General features: G+C 34.6%; 1 protein-coding gene and 2 pseudogenes across 3 annotated transcripts; all 3 read right to left on the reverse strand.

The window, feature by feature from the left end:
* Nucleotides 1-7354: 7354 nt before the first annotated feature.
* LOC306638452 (olfactory receptor 5P3-like) lies at nucleotides 7355-8573 on the reverse strand (annotated as a pseudogene). The gene is made up of 2 exons: nucleotides 8534-8573; nucleotides 7355-7976 (listed from the first exon to the last, which is right to left on the reverse strand). The product of its transcript is annotated as an olfactory receptor 5P3-like (transcript).
* A 1820-nt stretch (nucleotides 8574-10393) lies between these two features.
* Nucleotides 10394-11321, reverse strand: LOC306639078 (olfactory receptor 8H1-like; annotated as a pseudogene). The gene has a single exon. The product of its transcript is annotated as an olfactory receptor 8H1-like (transcript).
* An 8174-nt stretch (nucleotides 11322-19495) lies between these two features.
* On the reverse strand, nucleotides 19496-20450 carry LOC306638453 (olfactory receptor 8I2-like; the record flags this gene model as incomplete). Its single annotated transcript, XM_079101721.1, is given in 3 exon segments — nucleotides 19496-20238; nucleotides 20241-20417; nucleotides 20420-20450. Coding segments are annotated over 3 exon segments (951 nt in total).
* Nucleotides 20451-22173: the final 1723 nt, after the last annotated feature.

Raw genomic sequence — 22173 nt, forward strand, 5'->3', positions numbered from 1 at the left:
TTTAGGTTTGTTGTTGATATTTTAACTTTGCCAAGGAAGAGAAAACAGTCATTTTTGAAAGACTTAGTACATCAATGAACTTTTGTGAGCAATATTTTACTTTTAAGGTGACTCTTAAAGCTAAATCCCAGAGGCAGGGGCCAATGCAATGTCTCCACTCATGGTGCCTGCCCTTTGAGAGTCTTACATTGCCGCCTCTTAGACTTCAGCTCCCTTCTGCGAGTGATATCACCATCCCCTCCATCCCCACTGAAATAAGCAAGACTTGCTTCCTTGATATATTTGGATTTTAAAAAGATTCAATGAAAGAAGTATTGGAAGTCACTAGTAAGCTCTGAGTGGCTCTGGATTATATAAATAGCAAAACAAATTAACAGAATATTGTTTTTCTCAGTAAAACAAATAGATACTCCAAATATGTGTATAAAGCAAATGCACTTTTGCTTTTTATTGATTAATTACTGCTTGTTCATAGTTTAAACTGGGTCATTTTCTTCCATGTTGAATTGAAAGCATGAAGTCTATTTGAAACATTTTAAATTTATCTATACAAACATAAATTCGGCATATTCTATTTTTTCTGTTGTTTTCCCTGACATACTCATTTGATTATTCAGTGGATCTTTGTATAAATTAGATTCTGATGAATATACTTTGTTCACCTATGTAATGGAAGAGTTAAAGGACTTTGGGCCTAGAGATCTAGCTTAATGATAGAGTAGTTGCTTAGCATACCAGAGGCCTCGGGTTTGATCCTCAGCAATACACACACACACACACACACACACACACACACCACATTTTATACTACATATTTAATGTATGAAGATTATAACAAAAGAATATATTCATCTTCATTTTTAGTTTTCCTAAATATTCTGATAGTGTTCTGAAAATTTCTCTTACCTGAGGAACAGCATATACAGTTTTAATCACTTTATGAATATGATTCATTTAGAAAATATATATCCTCTTACTTAACTGTTGAGGAAATATTCCCACAGGAGATGCTCCAATGGAAAGGTGCTCCAATTACCTCCTAGTCAGAACAATATGATCATTTGTTAAATAATAAATGGAAAGGACTCTGAAAGAACACATTAATGCACACATTTATGCAATAACTAGAATTCTTTTCTTTAGGCTTTGGTTAAAAATTTATAACATAAACTTAAAAAATTTATAAAAAACTGCATAAGTTTCCTAGTTTGCTTATGTTGGCAATGTCAGTCACTTATACTGAAAAAGCTGTTAATGTTGAGCTACAGTAATGCACAATCACAATGTTTCTTGCAATATCTAGTAGATCAATTGCAATCGTTCAAATGCATTGACATTTTTTTTCTGTTCATATTATAAACTACTTTGTTTGCAGTGACTAAAATATCAATTTTGAGTTTCTCAAAGGATTAATAGTCAAAAGTATATGACGAATACAAGCAATGGCACAGATGTAGAGATGAAAAAGGTAAAACTGTAAAATCTCATAAACATGTAACTTATGAAGTGAGAGAGTGCTCTATAGTTTGCTTGAAAGAACACACATACAATAAACACTAGCATGTGGACCCCTGCACACTCATACTAACCTGCACTGCTAGGGCTATAATAAATTAGTTTAACATTGATAGACCAGGAAGCATGAGAGATTTTCTCCTTTTTTATCTATTTTCCAGACGCTCCTCATAACAGCCCACTTGGAATTGACAGTATAATTTGTCATTTTACATATAAGCAAATTGAATTTTAGAATAGTGAGATGATTTACATAATCCTTTACATATTTATAATCACAATTACATTTGAGGGTCCACTATTTTTTAAGTTTATTTTAGTTTTTATTTTTGTTTTTTTTCGCATTTTTTATCAGTACATTAGAGTTGTCCATAATGATAGGATTTGTTGTTCGGTATCGGTACTTACAACAATCATATTACAATTTAGGAGAGAAATGGAGAGACATAATATCAGGCAGATAAACGCATGGAGAGACGAGAATATGAAAAAAGAGACAAGGTATAATGCAATGGGTTTGAACACCTTTTAGAGTGAATGTGGGGCGCCACCTGTACAAAGAGTGGACGACAGAGCCAAAGAATGCTTTTCAGGGAGCCACCTCAAAGATGAGCAATGATTGTGAGACATGTAAATACTCTGGTATAATAAAAAGAAGATCAAATTAAAACACACAAAAATAAAAATTCAGTGAAGTGAATCAAAGGTGGCAGAAATTAAAACATTTAAAAATTTCAAATGTACAATCACAATGCTTCTTGCCTTACCACACTTCCCAAAAGATAAATACACAGAAGTAAGCATAAAGGTTAGAAAATAGTAAATTGAAAAAATATAAAAGATAATTTGAAAATTTTGATCTGGAGAACTTTCATTAACCACAGACTGATGGTTAGGCTTAGATACCTAAGAGAGTAGAATCATTGGATCAGTAGTTTTGCCACAGGTAGAGAATTAATAGGCAAAGTCACAATTTAACAGAATGTATAAAAGCATGTACAAAAAGCCATAAAAGGAGAGGATAATTTACTGAGTGTGAATTTTACCAAAACGAAGATTAAAAGAGGGGAACCAACCTTATGTGTCCCAAGATGCAGGTGAACGACCACCCCCACACTCTCCCGACTCAATGCAGGTGTCCCACAGGAACTGAAGTGATCCCTTTAGGTTTGAGGATCTCAAAATATGCTGCACATACTAGTAGTTACAGTACGAATGTATTACAGAAGGACATCCTGAGAAAAACGAGTCAATGAGTTAGCACAGATACACTACCGTAGAAACTGTCAAGGAAATAAGGGAGGGATGATCTGGAGGATGTCTCTCATCATGTTATGAAAGCACCTAAAAGGTTTAGACTGTGGTGGACCACTTCGAAAGGCAAGTCTTGTCCCCTATGGGGTCCAAGGAATGCAGGTAGGACATGCTTAACATCAAGGTTAGTTCTCAGGGTTAAAGAAGAAAACAAACACTGATTTGTTTTCTTTAGATAATAGTCCCAAGTATCCAGTCATGGTGACGCACACCTGTAGTCCCAGCCATTGCAGAGGCTGATGCAAGAGGATTGTGAGTTCAAGGTCAGACTGGGCAATCTAGTGAGAACCTGTCTTAAAAATAAAATAAAATAAAATAAAATAAAATAAAAAGTGCTGGGGATGTAGCCCAGTGGTAAAGCACCCCTAGGTTCAATACCCAGTACTCACACCACCCCTCCAAAAAAACTACAAGTAATGAGGTAGTGTTCTGGGACCAAAATGATGGCTTTTCACCATATATTATTAGGAATTAATGTGAAGTAGCCAAGCAATTTCTCATTTTTATAAATATTGCTTTTTGACTCTTAATTTCTTCATAACCTTAACTACTTGACCATTTACATGTTATCAAGTTCCAATTTTAGTAGCGTATGAGAAGTCAATTATTATGTATTTGTATATTATTTCATAATTATCAATAGAAAGAGTTCCTTAATCTTTATATATTATACCCATACCTAAATATATTGAAGCCTTACTCCAAAAGTGGCTAAATTTTATTGATAATATAAAAACTCCTGTGTTTTCAGTTGTTATTGATTCAGTTTATATATATATATACACACTAGGAATTGAATCCAGAGCATTCTAATACTGAGCTACCTCCCCAGTCCTTTCTATTTGATCCTGAGCTAGAATCTCACTAAATTGCCAAGGCTAACCTCGAACTTGTGATCCTCCTGCCTCCGTTTCCTGAGTACCTGAAATTACAGGTGTGCACCAGCAATCCCAGCTCATTACTCTTCAACAGCAAATATGCTAGTACATGGTAGCTGATAAAGCCATTCTGTGAGACGTTTAACTCACAAACTCACAAAGGTATTCAACCAGTGAGTATGGAGCCCCTACTGTGTGATAGTCCACCTTCCTACTAATACCAGAACAATGGAGAAGAATAGGGAAGAAGTCCTTGCCTCCTATAAAGAAACCAGGAATAAACAATTCAGAAAAGGAGTTAGAGGTGAAAACAAAATTTCACAACCTGCTTCTTTTAGGGCGGAAGGGGCAATGATTAAAAAAAAAAAAAAAAATGGAGGAAGGAATCCCATTTTTCAAGAACATTACGAAGAAAATCATTTCGAGAGTTGGGCACTCTTGCTCTGTATTTGGGATAAGGATCATTACATTGGAGGGAAAAGTTTTTAAACAGAATGATGTATGTATGCTCGGGCAAGGAAGGAACAACTGACACCATGGTAAACAGACAACAGCAACTTGTTTACTACAGATCGAGCTTTTATTCTGAAACAGGAAGGCAGTAGGAGTGGATGTGAAATCTAAAGGCAAGTGCACATAATCAAAGGGATTTTTATTAACAGGAGAGACAATGTGTGGCATTAAGGAAAGTATGACAGGTAAAAACTTTGCTCTGAGGTAGAACTGGGGATACTTAAGGGAAGGGGCAGGCTCAAGGGAAGGACTTAGAAGGCTATTCCTAGAGAATACCAGGACCTGAATTGAGACAGGAGTGATGATGATTACTAAAGGAAGCTATTTAGAAGGGCATTTAAAAACACATTTATCAGCTATAACCCAATCAATATGGGGAGAAAGGAAAAGAAATGAATTGAGGCGGATCTCTGGGTATCCGGCTTGTGTTTGTTGACTGAGCATATGGAAACTTTATCCAGAAAATATACTGTAAAACTAATAGAAAAGGGGGCATTAGTTTCAGAATACTGAGTTGGAAAGGCCTGAAGAACTTTGAGAAAGGGAGCTCATGTGGGGGTAGATGTATAATGTTCAGATGCCAAATAAACATATGATTGTATCTGTACTCAGATATTCTTAGCTACCTTGGTTAGCTTAAGCAACAAATTAATGTTTCACAGTACTTACCATAAAAGAAAGGTAAACTGGAATTCAGAATGTCTAATAAGTAAATAGGACTAATACAAATACATATATACACACACCCCTACATATTCTATCCAACAGAGTCTTCCCTTGGCATAGTGGTTTGGTTTCAAGATCAACTGCCAATACCTACATCCATGAATACCTAAGTCACTTACATAAAATGGTGTAATATTTGCATATAACCTATGTTTAAATTCCCACATACTTTAAATCGTTGCTTGTAATATTACTTTTAATTATTTTAATGCCTAATAAAATGTAAATAGTATACAGCTATTTGTTATATTGCATTTTATATTTATTTTTTATTACCACATCAATCTTCTTTATTTATCTTTTCCTGAATATTTTCAACCTGTGGATGGTTGAATCCACTGACGTGGAACTCCTGTGTACAAAGAGATAAATGTGCTAGAGCTCTTTCTTTTAAAATATCTTAACCATATCCAGTCTTTTCCTTACAGACAGCATATTGAAACCACAGCAAGTGAAGCTACAGTCAAAACAGAAGCTACTGTAACCACTTAATTATGCCATGAATTACCTAGTCTGATGTAAAAATTCAAATTTCTAACACCAAGAAATGAGTGCGTGAGCATATGCAACGCAGATTTAAGTTTTAGTGGGTGATTATGGAATGTCATTCAGAAAGCTGCCTGTCATTTTGTAAGGACTCTCCTTTCAGGCAAACTGATTTTGTATTTGAAAGCTTGGTTATAATGATAACAGCAATTACTTATATTTTGGCACATAATGTGCTATTACAGGTATATGTAATCAATATATTTGACAAATTATTCTGGAAGAAACTGTGGGCTAAACAGAATAATGAAAAAAAGTTTTCACTTAATGTTTCATTACTTTTCCATTAATTTAAATGTCAAGCACTAGGAATAAGGTTAGATTTTAACTAACATATATTTTATTATTAATTATTATTTAAAACCACTTTAGTATCATAAGATATAAACATTCTTTTCACAAACTCCAAACCTTATTTACTATATATTGCAAAAGTGGCAGTTAACAAAATCTGTTTACTCTCATTTCAATTCTGGGCATAATGATGACTCTGGATTGGGTTAAAATGCTGAAATGACCAGAACATAATCGACATTTGAAATAATACAAGAACATATGCAACATGGCGTTATAAGCATATTTTGTTAAAAAATAAAACTATTGTCACTTTCAAATGTATTGACTATTTCATGGAAGTTTCCTGAAGTCCAATTTTTCATGAATTCTAATCTACTCTAATATAATAAAATACCTTTGTGTTATTATGTTGTTATGTCTGTGTAATTGGCTGACATTGACTGGCCATAAAAAAGAGCCATTTCTGTACCTATGAAAAATTTTAAATCAAATAGTTCAGTTTTCAAGAGATTCAGGTAAAAGACAGCATGCATAATACATGCATAATATTGTACTTGTTGTTGTAAAATGGGGAGGAGATCTGCATAGAAGTGTGCAGGTACTGTGCATTTGAATTCCAGTTCACATATTTGATGTTGTCCTCTCTCTGGTAAGTTTTCAAGTCCCTGAATTCTTAGTGTCCTCATTTATGAAATGGTTCAGCCATAGAGGATTCTAAATGTAAAGGGAAAGGTTCAACTTCCACTCCATGACCAATTCTCCTCTAGAGGTGTGTGTGTGTGTGTGTGTGTGTGTTTGTGCTGTTGTCTCCCTGGTGGGTTCCTCAATATTTAATCCATAGAAAGTGATCTTAATGTGTTACATAGAAAGTTAGATTATTAGAACAAAAATTTTATTTATATTTGAAGACATGAGATTCAACATATACACAAAGAAGACTTTTAAGGTTTCTTTATGTGACTAAATATAGAAATTACCGGGAATGGGACTGAATTAGTTCTCTCCAAGGCTGCTTCACTGCAGGAAGGAGAGGATAGAAAAACTGCCATGAATCCCCTTGGGGATGAGCATCTGTTTTTTTTTGTTTTTGTTTTTTTTTTCTGCCAGGAACAAGACAGAGAAGCCCACTTGCACTTGCATAAAAGAAAAGGAACACGATAACAAACTTCTTTGTCTCCAATTTGTTCCATTGAAGCCCATTCTTCCCATGAAACTTTTTTTCTCCTGTCTTCCTTTTCCCTATTGAGTATATAAACCTCTGTCTCTATTGATCCAGTTGCATATTAATTTCACTTCTGCTAATCTGTCTTTTGCCAGTTTACGTCACAGGCCTTTCAATGATGAACCAAGAGATTAAAGGAAAATATTTTCATGTAAACATGTGTATGTGTGTTCACATGGGTGCAGGTGAATGTGTGCATGCATGTTCCTGAAAACAATAATTAATGCATCTTTGCACATAAACTGCTTCAGATTACTTTCCTTGCACACCACAAGTTGTAGGTATTGTTTTCACTGTCTGAAGGATCAATAAACATTCTTAAAACCTTCTTAAAATCTGGTATTCAATGGGACAATATTTTTCTCTTAATTATTCTTTTCATGGCTTCTTTGGCTTCTCTGTTTCTTATGCTATATATTACAAAATTTAGTATTGGCAGCAAAAGAGTATAAAACACAGACAGAATTTTCTCTCTGTCCTGCTGGTAGCGAGCGCTGGTTCCCAGGTAGGTAGACATCACTGTTCCATAGAAGAGAGTTACCACGGTCAGGTGGGAGGCACAGGTACATAAGGCTTTGTACCTACCCCTGGAAGAGTTCATTTTCAGGACCATGATAAGAATTCCCAGGTAGGAACTAGCTACCAACAAAAAGGTCGACACAGAGGTTGCTCCAGAGAGGATAAGGAATAAAAGCTCACTGTGGTGGCTGTCAGAACAGGAAAGTCGAAAAAGCAAAGGAATATCACAGAAATAATGGTCAATAACATTGGGCCCACAAAAAGACAGCCTGAGCAAGCCACTCAGGTGGGTGAGTGAGTTGGCAAACCCATCAGGTAAGAAGTAGTCACTAGGCAGGTGCAGAATGTGGGGGTCATGAGACCTTTGTAATGCAGGGGGTAGCAAATGGCAAGGTATCGATCATATGCCATGGCAGCCAGAACCACACATGGAATGAAAGAATTTACTAATTTTTTATTTCACCAATTTTATCATTCATTTTTCAGATAATCCTTGAGGAATTATTGAAGTTCTTCAGTAAGTCAGTGGCAAAAACAAGAGAAAATGGAGAGCATTTAAAAGTACTGAAGAAGTGATTTCCTCTGGATTTGATGATATTTCACTAATTAAAATGCAAAGAGTTTGCAAGTTCTGAGCTTGGTTGATTCAAAAGTTAAAGAAGGAAAGGAAGAGAGGGAGGAAGGAAAGAAGACAGCAAGAAGCAAAGAAGAAATAAAGTAGTGTAGAAGCAGGGTAGGGGATCAGTCAGGTCTGGACTGATTTTGAAATTCCTTTGCATTTTCAAGTTTCAGAACATGATATTGCCCTGGTAGGTGGGGAATTATCCACACAAGCAATGTTTAAAGTCCTAGCAATGGACAGTATTTAAAAGCATATAGAATTCCCATTCCCATACAGGATGAAGAATCCTTCAAAGGAACTTGCTCCTACCCTTTTTTAAAAATTCAGTACATTAAAAGAGAGAACATCATTTTCTGCAAGCTACACCAGTGCTAAATTTACATTCATCCAAATAATCTGAATTCCAAGGAAATTCAGACATGGCACAGATGAATTAGATCACTTAGGGAAAAGGGTGAGGAGAAAGATGTGACCACCTTTATAAATGTGTATTTACATTTTAAGGAACTGTTAAAACCAACTTTGGACAGTTGGGGAAAGCAGAGAGACATGAAATGGACAAGTTTACATTATTTACAAGATCATCTCTGCAGACCTTTAACAAGTGGATACGAAAATGACTAACAAAATCTAGTTTTCAAATATATGTGTTCCTGGAAGTCATACATTAAGGCATTAACAGTTACTTGAATGAAAGTTCTACTGGAGAGAGGAAAGAGCATGCATGGACTAACCAGCAACCTCTCCAGATAGAAGGACATTATAAAATGTCCAGTGAAGCACTGAAAATAAAATATCTTCACACACACATACACACATAAAATCAGAGGAAAAGAGTTCCTCCAACAGATTCATCAACAGAGAGTCAATACAGATTTGGCAAGAATCTGCAAACTTGAAAAAAACCGATGGAAATCAATCAAACAGAAAGAAAGAAAAAGGTGAGAATATAAGTGTGCAATGAGTGTGCAAGCAGTCCAATATAGACAGAAGTGTGCAAGCCGTGTAATATAGACACAAACAATGAAGCAGGGTGAATATTTGAAGGCATAGTAGTTGATACTTTTCTAAAGACAAGGAATGCATCAAATCAATGATTCAAAAAGATTGGGGAAACTGGGGAAGTATAAATGTGAATGAAACAGAGTGAACAACAAATGAAACTTGAAATTATTAATCTTAGCACTTGAAAGCTAAGATGAGTAGAAAATTGTGAAGACATTCAGAGAAAAATATGTATTAGACAAAGTGGAAAAAGATATTAAAATTATTTCTGATGCAACAAGAAATTATACATAACAATAAATAATGAAGATTCATATTTATACTAATAAAAATAACTATCAACCCAGACTTTAACATCCATTCAAATAATTAAAAAAACTATCAAATATATAAATAAAAACAGTTTTTCAGGAAAATAACATACATATTCTACATATGTGGATATACACATAGACTGAATAATTTATAATCAGCAGATTTATGCTTCAATTATTTCCTAAGCATTTTGATAGCAGGATATGCACAACTATGCAAGGACAGAAACACCAAAACTGAGAAAGTAAAAATAAATACAACAAATATTGAATATTTTAATTTTGTTTGAACAAATAAAAAACTAAACCAACACTGTGCTGTTACATTTTAGCTTTAAAATATACATAGAAGTAAAATTTATGAAAAAGGTCATAAAAATGGGAGAGTAGAATTGAATTTCTGCTCTAAGGGTCTTATATTAAAATTATGTTGCGTACCATTTTAGGTAGAATACATTAAACTTTCCTTTATAAACAAAGGTCACCATGGAGAAGAAACAAACAAAACATTATCAATATCAAGAATAAAATAAGAGATGCCACTGTGATCTCCACAAATATTAAGAGGAGAATAAGAGATAAACAGTCTTTTGCTAATAAATTTGATAATTCAAAAAGTATAATTCTTTGGAAACTATGCCTTCTAAAATAACATTTAGAGAACAGAAAGAAAATTAAGCTTACAATTCCAGAGTATGCAGATACTAGGTTGGATCATAGGTTTAATACATATTTAAATTACTTCCAATTATGATATGGATTTCTCAAAACATATTCCTAGAAATGTCCAAGATCTTATTTGGTTAAGTAAAGGAAAGTTCCAGAGAAATAACAAAATAAAGATTCAAATGTTTTAGGAGAGAGACCAAGGAAATACCCAATAGGAAAAACAAAAAGATGAATTAAAATGCTTAGCATCGCTTTATTTTAATTGCCTGGAGCCCTCTCTCTTCTGAATGACTCTAAGGAGAGCATTTTTTACTTCTTTGTTTCTAAGACTATAGATGAGTGGATTCAGCACAGGAATCACAATAGTATAAAAAAACAGAAGCCATTTGATCCTTTCCTAAGGAATAAGACTCATTTGGTTTTAATAAGTAAAAATCATAGTCCTATAAAAGATGGTGACTCCCAGGAGATGGGAGGCATAGGTAGAGAAGGCTTTCTGCTTTCCTGAAGTGGAATTAATTTTCAGAAGGTAGAGAGAATGGATACATAGGATAGAGATATTGTAATAAGGGACACCATTACGGTACAACCAGCAAAAATAAATATCATGATTTCTGTATCATATATGTCAGTGCAGGACAGGGACAGAAAAAGTGATGGATTACATTGGAGTCACAGAAATGTAATCTGCTCATGCAAAGCAAATTGACAGAGGAATCCATAAAGCCAATCAGATAGGACCCAAAGAGCAGGGCGCGGCAGAATCTTGGGGACATAATGACTGGGTAGTGCAGAGGGCGGCAGATAGCTGCATAGCGATCATAGGCCATTGAGGAGAGAAGAAAACATTCGGCAGCACCCAACAAGACAAAGAAGTACATCTGAGCAAAGCAGCCCATGAATGAGATGTTCTTGGTGGAGGTTAGTAAGTTTGCTAAGGTTTTGGGTGTGATGACGGTTGAGTAACTGAGGTCAAGGAATGACAACTGAGTAAGAAAAAAATACATGGGGGTGTGAAGCTGGGGATCCAGGCAAATTAGCAGTACCATCCCTACGTTCCCCAGCACAGTGATCAGGTATATCAGGAGAAATAGCATGAAGAGGACCAGCTGGATCTCTTCAGAGTCTGTCAGCCCCATGAGGATGAAGTCAGGCACGTTTGTGTTATTCCATCTGCTCATAGTTTACTGCTCTGAATGCGGAGAAACCAAAGACGAAGCTTAGCAGAAAAGATTTCAAAAAGGTTTTATCTACAGGAATGACCCAATATTTTAATTATTGATTTAGTGTTTCTATAAAATGACAAAAATTTACAACATAGGACTGGAAAATTTTAATTGGCAAATATAGAGATATCAATTGGCATTTGGATATGATATAATAACAAAAGGTAACATACTACTGGAGTAGAATTACCCTGCTACTTTTCTGAATGTTCCCTTTATTAACATATCTAATTCACATGAAATGTTCTACCACATATACTACTACTATCTACGTATTTTTGATGAGAAAAAGGCACAGAAAGTTTATGTGACTTACCTGAAGTTGAAGCAATTAAATACTGACTCTGTGATTCTACCCAAACATTTCAATTTCAGAAAGCATGCTCAAATACTATATTCCTGGTTGTAAATAGTTTTGATAAACTTGAGCAGTTCTGTCATAAACAACACTATTAAACAGTTTTAAAGTATCATTTGCCCTTGATATCACCATACCATTTAACACTAATCATGAAACATTTCACTTTTAGGGGACCTTAGCAAGGGGTATTAGGATTAGACACTACACCCAAGTTTTAATTTCCAGAAGATGTGATATGTTCCTAACTTGCCTAACTTGATAATTCAAATCAAATTTCTTCCAAATTATATTTTCAAAATATGTACATTATTTGTAGATTCTGATTCCATCAACGCTATGCTTCTGTTTCCATAAATTGAGACATTTCTTAGGATAAGGTATAATGAGTTGTATATGAACATTCTTTAGAAAATGTTTCCATTTTTTTTACATAATTTAACACCATAAGGTTTTAAACAGAATACTTACTGTGAGCCAAAGCTAGTGAAAAAACTTTTCTAATATTATATTCTAGGAATTTGTCAACTTCAAATTTTTCACAAGCAAAATTTAAAGACCTTATAAGCTGAAAAGTTCTGTAAACTAGTATTCGTTCTTTTAAAGTTTTTTTATATTTTTGTGCCTTCATTTTTTATTAGTCTGAGATAAGAAATCACCCTAGAAATTAACACCACAGAGCTATCGTTAAAGCAAACAGAGCAGTGAACACCTTGCCTCTCAGCTTCGTAACTCCAGGGTGCCCTATATGATGGACATTGAGATAACGTAATATTTCTTCATCCTCAGGGATCACTTTCCAAGGAAAACCTGGCATGTTTCCAACGAAAAAACTCAAGGACTAAGTGAGCAAAGCTTTTTGTCTTAGAAGTTCCCAGTGGAGAACATGATCATTTTGTGCTGTTATGTGATGCCTTAATTTTTTAAAAATAGTATTTATTTGTAATTAATGCATAATATGAAAGCTTGCAAAGCATAATGTTTACATTGTATAGAGAACAAATCAGGAAATTTTTGACTAGGGAGGAGTAGAATACATTTTAGACAACTGCTTATCATGGAATTAAACTTTTCTTTTGGAAATATATTACATCCAATATATTTAGTTAGCAAGACCATTGCTAAAATGGGATACATGAAACTTAAAGAAGACAATTAAAACAATACAAAACCATTATTAACATTGTGTTAAACACACTGCAATTTCTTACATTTTCGTTTGTGACATACTACTTATTTGGATGCGTACTTATATATTTGTATAATTACTGTACCATGTATTCAGTATTGTATTCTCATTATCCAACTTAAATTTTACATTATACATGACTTTCACAAACCCCACAACTTCATGTGGCATGTATACCTGCCATTCACTAAGGATACTGAGTGTTCACCAATCCTTGGTATTAGGGGCCAGACAGATGAGGACGGTGGGAATAAGAGAAGAGTTCTATAACATGGTTCCACTGTGCTGCATCCCATGTACTTTCTATGCCAAAAATCAATTTGCCTGCAGCACTGCCTGGCCTAAATGCAGGAATGTCATATTCTCAGCAAACTACCTGTTATCTGCAAGGAAGTGCAGGCAGGAAATAACATTGATAAGAAGAACTAAGTTACTTTGGAGGGAGATAATTTTATGACCCTTTTCCCAGACCAGATAAGAATATTCTTATATTGGAATATAAGAATAATCCTCCTAACCATTAAACATATAAAAATGATTAAGAATCTAATTAGAACTGGTCAGCAATGGGCCAATGGGACCTAGAGTGTCATGGCAATAGCTACTTGAAACCTATTATCTTGTTGTCATCAAAATTCAAGGAGAGACCTGGGCAAGGCTCTCTGGAAACTTCTGGAATCCCCAATAAAACTGAAATGCAGGAGAGGCACCTTGTCCCTCTCCTCTATGAGAAGACCCATTCTCTCCCATGATAGTGTCCCCTTTTCCTTTTTCCTATGCCTTTAATAAACTCACTCTTGTTACTCTGAGTGACTTGTCTGAAGGCTTTCTGAATTGATTTCAAGAATTGGGTGTTCAGGGTGCCTCTCAGATGGTCCCAGCTCTGTCACATAGGTAGGCATCTGACGCCTTAGGAATGGCTCAGGCTTTTCAATCTGGTTTGACAGTGTCACTTCCCTCCACATGCAAAATTTAAGAAACATGATTTACTATTTTAGAATTGTTGACTTTTTAATATATTTTATAAAGAAAATGGAAGCAGTAAGACAAGATTAGCCCAGAGACTAGTAAAATTTAGTAATTGATTAGTCAAAAGCTCAGTAACTTTATAAATATTCAGATCAAATGTATTTCTTTAAAGGAAGACTAAAAGTAAGTTAAAATATTAGAAAAGCTGAAATATTCCATGGGGGGTTATTTGTCCAAGATGAGGAAGCAAAGGGAAAATATGAAAAGGTACACAGTGAAAATCATGTAAAAGATTTTCATGAATCTTCATTAATTCAAGAAAAAAATTGACTTTCATATAGATACAAAAATGACTTTGTATAAATGATACTGGCATAAAACAGACATATAGGTCATGTAGAAAGAAGGCACAGGGTAAACTCAAACATCTATAGTCACCTGATTCTTGACAAAGGCAACAAAAATGAACATTGGAGAAAAGACAGCCTATTTAACCATATGCTAGGAAAATTGGTTATCCATATGTAGAAGAATGAGACCAGATCCTCATCTCTTGTCCTGCACAAAAACCCAACTCAAACTGTATCAATGACCTAGAAATTACACCACAGACTATGCATCTCCTAGAAGAAAATATATGGTCAACACTCCAGCACATAGATCAGGCAATGACTTTCTCAATAGGATCCCTAAAGTTCAGGAAATAATGCCAAGAGTTAATAAATGAGACAAGGTCAAATTGTAGTTCTTCTAACGGCAAAGGAAGAAATTAGAACGTGAAGAGAGAACCTAAAGAAAGGGAGAACATCTTTGCTAGCTACTTCTCTGAAGAGGATTAAGATTTAGAATAAAGAACTCAAAAACACCAAAACCAATTAATAAATGGGCAAATTAATTCAATAGACTCTTCTTAAAAGAAGAAATAAATGGTCAACAAATACATGAAAAAATGTTCAACATCATAGCAATTAAGGAAATGCAAATCAAAACTACACTGAGATTTTATCTCACACCTGTCATAACCTGCCATCAGGAATACAAATGTAATAAATAAAGGAGAAGATGTGGAGAAAGAGAAAAAATTTTACACTGTTGGTGGAATTGTAAATTAGTACAACCACAATGGAAGTCAGTATGGAAGTTCCTCAAAGATTAAGCATGGAACCACCATATGACCTAACTATACCATTCCTTTGCATTCATCCTCAAGAATTAAACTTATCATACTGTAGTGATGTGTTCATACCAGTATTTAAAGAAGCACAATTTACAATAGTCAAACTTGGAACCAGCCTAAGTATCCATCAACAGATGAATGGATAAAGAAAATGTTGGCATATAGACAGAGTGGACTTTTATTCAGCCATAAAGAAAAATGAAATTTCTGGAAATTGAGATCAACATATTAAGTGAAATACGCCAAACTCACACAGTCAAGGGTCATATGTTTTCTCTCATATGTGGAAGCTAGAGAGAAAAAAGGAAAAGAATTGTGGGTGGTGGTGATCACATGAAAAGCAAAGGGAGAGCAGTAGAACAGAGGAAGGGGAACGGGGTGGGAGGAGGGGAGACAGAGAAGTGCTGGGTAGTGATGTTGGCCAAATTATATTGTTATTTTGTGTGCAGGTATGAATATGAAAAATAAATGTAACCATCATGCACAACTATAATGCACTAATTAAAAAGTGTGGGAAAAATAACTTGAGGAATGTGTGCACATACCCCAGAAATTCAAGTGATAGTTTGTGTGGATAAAGAAGAGATTTTCGTATGTGTTACCTCTTTAAAAACTTTTGGAAGGGCAGTATATTCATCAGAGTTTTAGCTGATTCTGAGGCTAATTTGTAGATTTCAAAGCTGATCGAACTATGTAACAAATAAACAAACTTGTGGTTTAGACAAATGAGAGGCAAAGTGTGGCTTTCTATATCAATGTCTCCCTCACAGGCACCAGGATTACAAAATCTCCCTGAGCATGGTGTTCTTTTGCAAGATTTTCTTAACACTGAAACTGATTTGAGCTGTTAGATGGCTGGATGACTCTTATCTTAGTACTTTGTGTAGCAGAAGACTAAATCTGAGCACAGATTTTATATCCCTTTTAATTCAAGCAATGATGTAGTTTATTCTAGCTCATCCACACATATATAATATCTACCTTCTCTCCTTTCTCTCTCCCCCTTTCTTCCTCACCACCCATTTTCCCCTGGATTATTCTTATTATTATTTTATTTTTTTCTTTTATCTTTGGGTCACTTGAGAAGAGAAGGATTCTTTATTTTCTGAATTACACAAAATATTAGTATATATTTATGAAATAGAGTTTGGTGTTTTAGTTCACGTGCAAGATAACTAGTGATCAGCTCATGGTCATCAGCATATCTGTCACCTTATAATTTTATAATTTCTCTATTGTGAGTACATTGTTACACTTTTTCTTTTTCACCTTCCTGCCCATTTTTGAGAAATACTGTTCATTTATTCAAATTTCTAATTCATGGTTATTTGAATGTTATTACTCTATTTCCCCTACTTTCCTATGTTGAATTCAGTATTCTTTCTATAGCAATCTAGTAGTAATTGCTTATCTTACTTCTAATCTGTTTAATAATGCCTAGAAATTAATAACTGTATATGATCTGAGTGCCACTTTCCTTTTGACTTTTATGTGGTGATCTGGATTACTTTCATTCTAGTATATTATACAGAGAATCTAAAGATGAATTTTCAATTTTTAATTTGACTAAGAATAATGTCAAATTGGGATTTTAAGTTTTTAAAAATTTTAGTTGAACCCATTTGGTATTTTTTAAAGATGAATTTAAAATTCTCTTCCACTGCAGCCAGAATATGTGACTCCTTTAAATTAGTGTTTGCAAATTTATTGAATTTATGGATTACTTGTAACCAACCACCTGTTATAAACAGTACATATCTATTGATACGGGTGTGAGACTATATCTGTTATGCTGCTCGTAGATTCTAAAGATTATAAATTCTCAGTAAGAGGAAATGAAAATCACAACTAAGTGATGAAACATATTAGAAGGTTAAATGTGTTATAAATAATATATAAATACTTAACATGTGAAGTAGCCTAGTAGATGGGGGTTTAGGAGTGGATTGGAAAAGAAATGACAGTGAACGTGCATGTACTTTGGAATAAAGTGTTACACGTGGTAGGAAATCAGGGCAAAGGCCTGTGCAGAAGACAGTTGTGTAGTATGAAGACTAACAAGGAAGACTATGTAGCCAGAGTGTCATTCTTTGGTGTTGATAGAAAGGGCTAATGGAGGAAAGATACGAATTATCTGTGTTGATAGTGGTACATGCTATTAAAAAAGAAAAAAAGAGGAGACAGTACTTGGAGACTTTGAGTTTTTTCTCTTAAAAATAGTTTTCCAGGATGTTTCAGTGGTTCAGATTTGATTCACAAATCATTTTCAGCTTTTTAGAGAAATCTGTTACAATAATAAATATAATTTTTTCACTAAGGTACTTACATTTCATAATAGTAAGAGATTTACAATAGTAAGAGATTTCAATTTTGAAGTACACTTTTATTTTATCTGTTTACTTTAGCTATTTTGGACAGTCTTGCCCATGTTCCTCCCTGCCCCTATATTTTGCGACAAATATCCTGGACAAAATCCTTGTTTATTCTACAAAACTTTTCTCCAATTAAGCAGTAATAATCTGAAATTCATTTCCAACACACGTTTAATATTTACATACAGGTGTATAAAGGATTCTGAATCTATATATAAGAATCAAATTTTTGATATTGATTTTATTTTCATTTTCTAGTTTGTTTCTTCCAGAATTCCTGAAATATTTCTCAAAGTAAAGCAATTAAGAACATTTACAAAAGATGATAGAAAAGTTATCTTAAAGTTGGTAAAATAGAACACAAAGTCCAAGAAGATAAGTGGTTATCAAGAACATTACAAAGGTACCCCACACCCAACAAAAGGGACAGACACTAAGGATACATAACAGACTTTAAATGTGGAACATTCTCCCTGCCCAAAGTTATTAAGCAATAAAGATATCTTACAAAGCTCACAACCTATGTTACTGCTGGGATGGGACTAGTCCCAAAGATTGTAGATCTTAGCTATTTGATAAAGGAGAGACCACATCAGGGAGACCACATCAGGACTTGAAGAGTAAAGCAGAATGACTGAAGAAAAGGTGAGACACCCTCTGGAAAGGGATGCACTATGGAGCATAGAGGGGAGATGCAGAGAAGGGGATTGGAGGAGAGAAAGTGGAGGTGAGCCAGGGGCTTAGGTGAGGATCATACTGAATACAAGTATATATGAAAATTTCAGCATAACTTTGGGCAAATAAAATAGACTGCTATCTCTTTCTATCTCTTTCAAGTAGTTAAAAAAAACAGTAGAATGTTATTGCTCCCTGATGCACACTGACAATAAATTATCAATAATATGAAACAGAACAACAGTTGGATGCATAGTTTATTGATCAAAAATTAGATAAATCAGTTTATTAGATACATAACTTATAGTTTCATTTTCCTGATATTTGCAATTATTCATGGAATAATATGCACTCAATGTAATCCAAATAAATTTACATGCAATTAGAATTAGGGTAATATATTGAGATATAAAAGCCATGAGGTTTCATATACATATGAATAAAGATCACAGTAGCAAAATTAGAAAAGAAGTGAAATGTAATCCATTAAATATCCATTAAATATTTTCAAATGATGGTGATAGAAAATTTTTGTAAGAACAAATAGTAACCAGAAACTGTAATTAGGGAAAAGAGATTTATCTAGGATTTGAAAAGAAAGTGATTTGTGAAGTAGACTCATGCATCCTTAAAATAATGCAGCAGCATGTTTCTAAGTTGTTACCTATAAAAGTTTATGATGCAAAATATTACATTGTAAAGTTTAGTTTGGGAGAGTCATACCTCAGAAAGTTATCATGTAAGAAATAAACTCATCTGTACATATACATGTACACACACACACACACACACACACACAGATTTTTCTCCCTTTCATACTATATACCACCTGTCATTAAAAATTATGTTTCACAGACAAATGATAAAACATTTTACAGTTATGAGAAAATGACTCCACAATATCAAGACATCCATCTAATTTGTTTCCTGATTTCTGTTATCCACACAGGTGGTTGCTAGAAAATAATTTCGATCTTCATATCACCCTGTGAACAATGTTTTTTTAAAGTTCTGTACTGGTTCATCTTGGGTGCTGGGTGATGAGATGCTATTTTGGATTCCTAGTAAAACTCATGCATATATCTGTTATTTTCTATTCTTACTAATATTCAAGGACACAGAATGTTAAACTATTTTAAGTGTCAAATTAGCTCTTTTTACAACATCTTTCAATGATATGACATGCTCACATATGCACATTCTTAGTTCCTTGTAAAATGAATTTGCTGAGAAAACTTCCCACTGTAGAGACTCAGAGGGAAGGAACAAATTTGTAGGAACAAATTAAATAATTCACATCGCACATTTCAAGGCTCTACATTCTCATTTAGTTCGTGTCACATGGTTTGAGATCTTTCCTAAACAGTGGAGTAATCAATGGCTTACAGTTTAAAGTGTAACGCGTAAGATCTGCTGTGGGAAAAGTCTTCCATGCATGACTCGCAGAAAAGCATTTTTCACATCTTTGTTCCTCAGACTGTAGATCAAAGGATTCAGCATTGGAATGACAATGGTATAGAACACAGATGCCACTTGTGCCTGGGTCAGGGATGATGTATTGTCAGGCTGCAAGTATGTGAAAATCAGGGACCCATAGAAGATGGTTACCCCCGTGAGGTGGGAGGCACAGGTGGAGAAGGCCTTCCACCTGCCTGCTGCAGACTGGATCCTCAGGATGGCTGAGATGATGCTGACGTAAGTCACTGTGATGAGGAGGAGTGAACTAAGAAGAGTGAATGCTGCTAAAATAAAGATCACCAATTCTGTGCCAAATGCCTCTCTACAGGACAGAGCCAAAAGAGCTGTGGTGTCACAGAAAAAGTGATTGATGCTGGAATCACAGAAGTCCAAACTGCTTATCATGCAGACGGAGATCAGCGAGTCTGTGAAACCCATGGCATAGGGCACTGCTCCTAACCAGGCGCACACTTTCTGGGACATGATTGCCCCATACAATAAAGGATTGCAGATCGCTACATAACGATCATAGGCCATTGATCCCAGAAGAAAACATTCACTGCACACCAAACCAACAAAAAAGTACATTTGAACAAAGCAGCCCACAAAGGAGATGGATTTCTGTTTGGATTGGAAATTTACCAGCGCCTTGGGTGTCACAGTAGAGGAATAAATATGTCAATGAGAGCTAAATTGCTAAGGAAGAAGTACATAGGTGTGTGCAGCCCAGAGTCGGTTCTGATTAGCAGGATGAGTCCCAGGTTCCCCAAAACAGTGAAAATATAAATGAAGAGAAATACTAAGAAAAGGCTGACCTGTAATTCAGGGTGATTTGCAAATCCAGAGAGGACAAGAGAGTCACCTTAGTGAAATTGTTCCCAGCCATTATAACTCAGGGCTTTGACTTTACCTGATAAAGTAGCGGAGGAGAGTGAGAAGATGGACTCAAGTGAAAAGGCCCAGGATCAGAGTAGACAGCCTCTAGCTGAGAACCTGACGGGGGAACATGAACATTCAGTGACTTCAAGGTATCTGTGACTTGTACATGAGTTTTATTTTCACAGAACTAGCAGACACTAGCAAAAAAAAAATCAAACATCATTACATAGACTTGGTAGCACTGTTAAAAATAACCCTCTAATGATGTAAAGAGATTTCTTTATAGATATACCACCTTCTCCCCAAGACTACCATTAGGTCCAACGTTATATACTTAGTAATTTATTTACTGGAGTTAGTTACATTATTTTCTCTGAAAATTAAAACACATGTAGGGAAAGAAGCTATAATTTATGACTTTAGTGACATTTTTTAAGTTGAAGTCTTATTTTCTTAGCTTCTAATGGTTTACACCATTATTTTAAGATCTTAATAAAATCTCACATGGACACATCTAATATTCTTTTTGGCCCAATAAAGCTTGGGTAGGTTTTATTGTGAAAGGAAAATTATAAAACTCCTTTACTATTACATAGCAATGCAAACATTCTTTATGCTATCTTTACCAGTTGTCACTGTTGCTGAATTAAGTCCACTTGAGGACTTTAATTGATAAAATAGTTCAAATTGTTTCATGTGTATAATTAGAAAGCAGGCTTGTTTTCAAGATAAAGCATATATAACCTCAGGTAATGACAAATTCATTGTGGCATAGTAGTTTCCACATCAGTGATAAGAAGGCTACGAATATTTAAAACCAAGGGTTTTAACTATAAGGTGCTCTCACAGAAAGTAGAAAAATACTTTTCTAATTAAATTGATCTCAACATATGATAAATAAAGGAAACTGAAACTGACGTGAAAAGTTACACCAAGTTTGTTTCCTACATTTAGCACAGTAACCCAAAGAGACTTGAGCTGTGTTATGCATCTTTAATTATTCAGTGTGCCGTAGGCTCACAAGTGGTCCTATATATTCATTCAACAAGTTTTTCCTCAGTGCAGGCAGGTTGTCTTGCTTATTACTAAAACCATTTTCCATAAGATCTACTTGATACTTTAAACATATAAAGAAACTCTCAGTATGAGTAACCTATACATAATACATAAACGTACATAAACAGGAGTTATGGAAAGAAGATGCTTAACTTAGACTTACCCAGGATTCAGTCACCTAAGGAAGAACCCTTGTCTTATAGCTATCTTCCACCTATTTTTACATTTTTTATCTTTCCCTCATCCACCACACTGAGTTCCATGAATAGTAAATACAGGGACTTGGATCTACTCTTACTGGTGCTGCTGCTTCTACTATTATTTAGAAGAGAACTATATCTCCACTATCATGAACCTTTATCAATATCATAGTATTGGTAAAACTATTAGCGGGTTTGATGTTAGTACTGGATTCTGTATGTTACCATCCATTGATATATTAGAAGGAAAAGACAAATTAATCAAGATAATTATTTTCATGGCCTTCTTAGGAATTAAAACTTCTTTTTAGTTTAAACCCTTATTCATAGTCAGGACTAGTTCTTTTATTTGTTTTTTCTTGGTATATTTCTAAGAAAGTCCTACAACAAAGGATTTTCCTTTGCAATCTAGTGTGTTAGACTTCTTCTCTAGCAGAAATGCCACCTTCTCAAAGTCTTACACTCACCTCATAA

Source organism: Sciurus vulgaris, assembly GCF_902686455.1.
Source record: "Sciurus vulgaris genome assembly, chromosome: 11".
NCBI classification, from domain to species: Eukaryota; Metazoa; Chordata; class Mammalia; order Rodentia; family Sciuridae; genus Sciurus; species Sciurus vulgaris.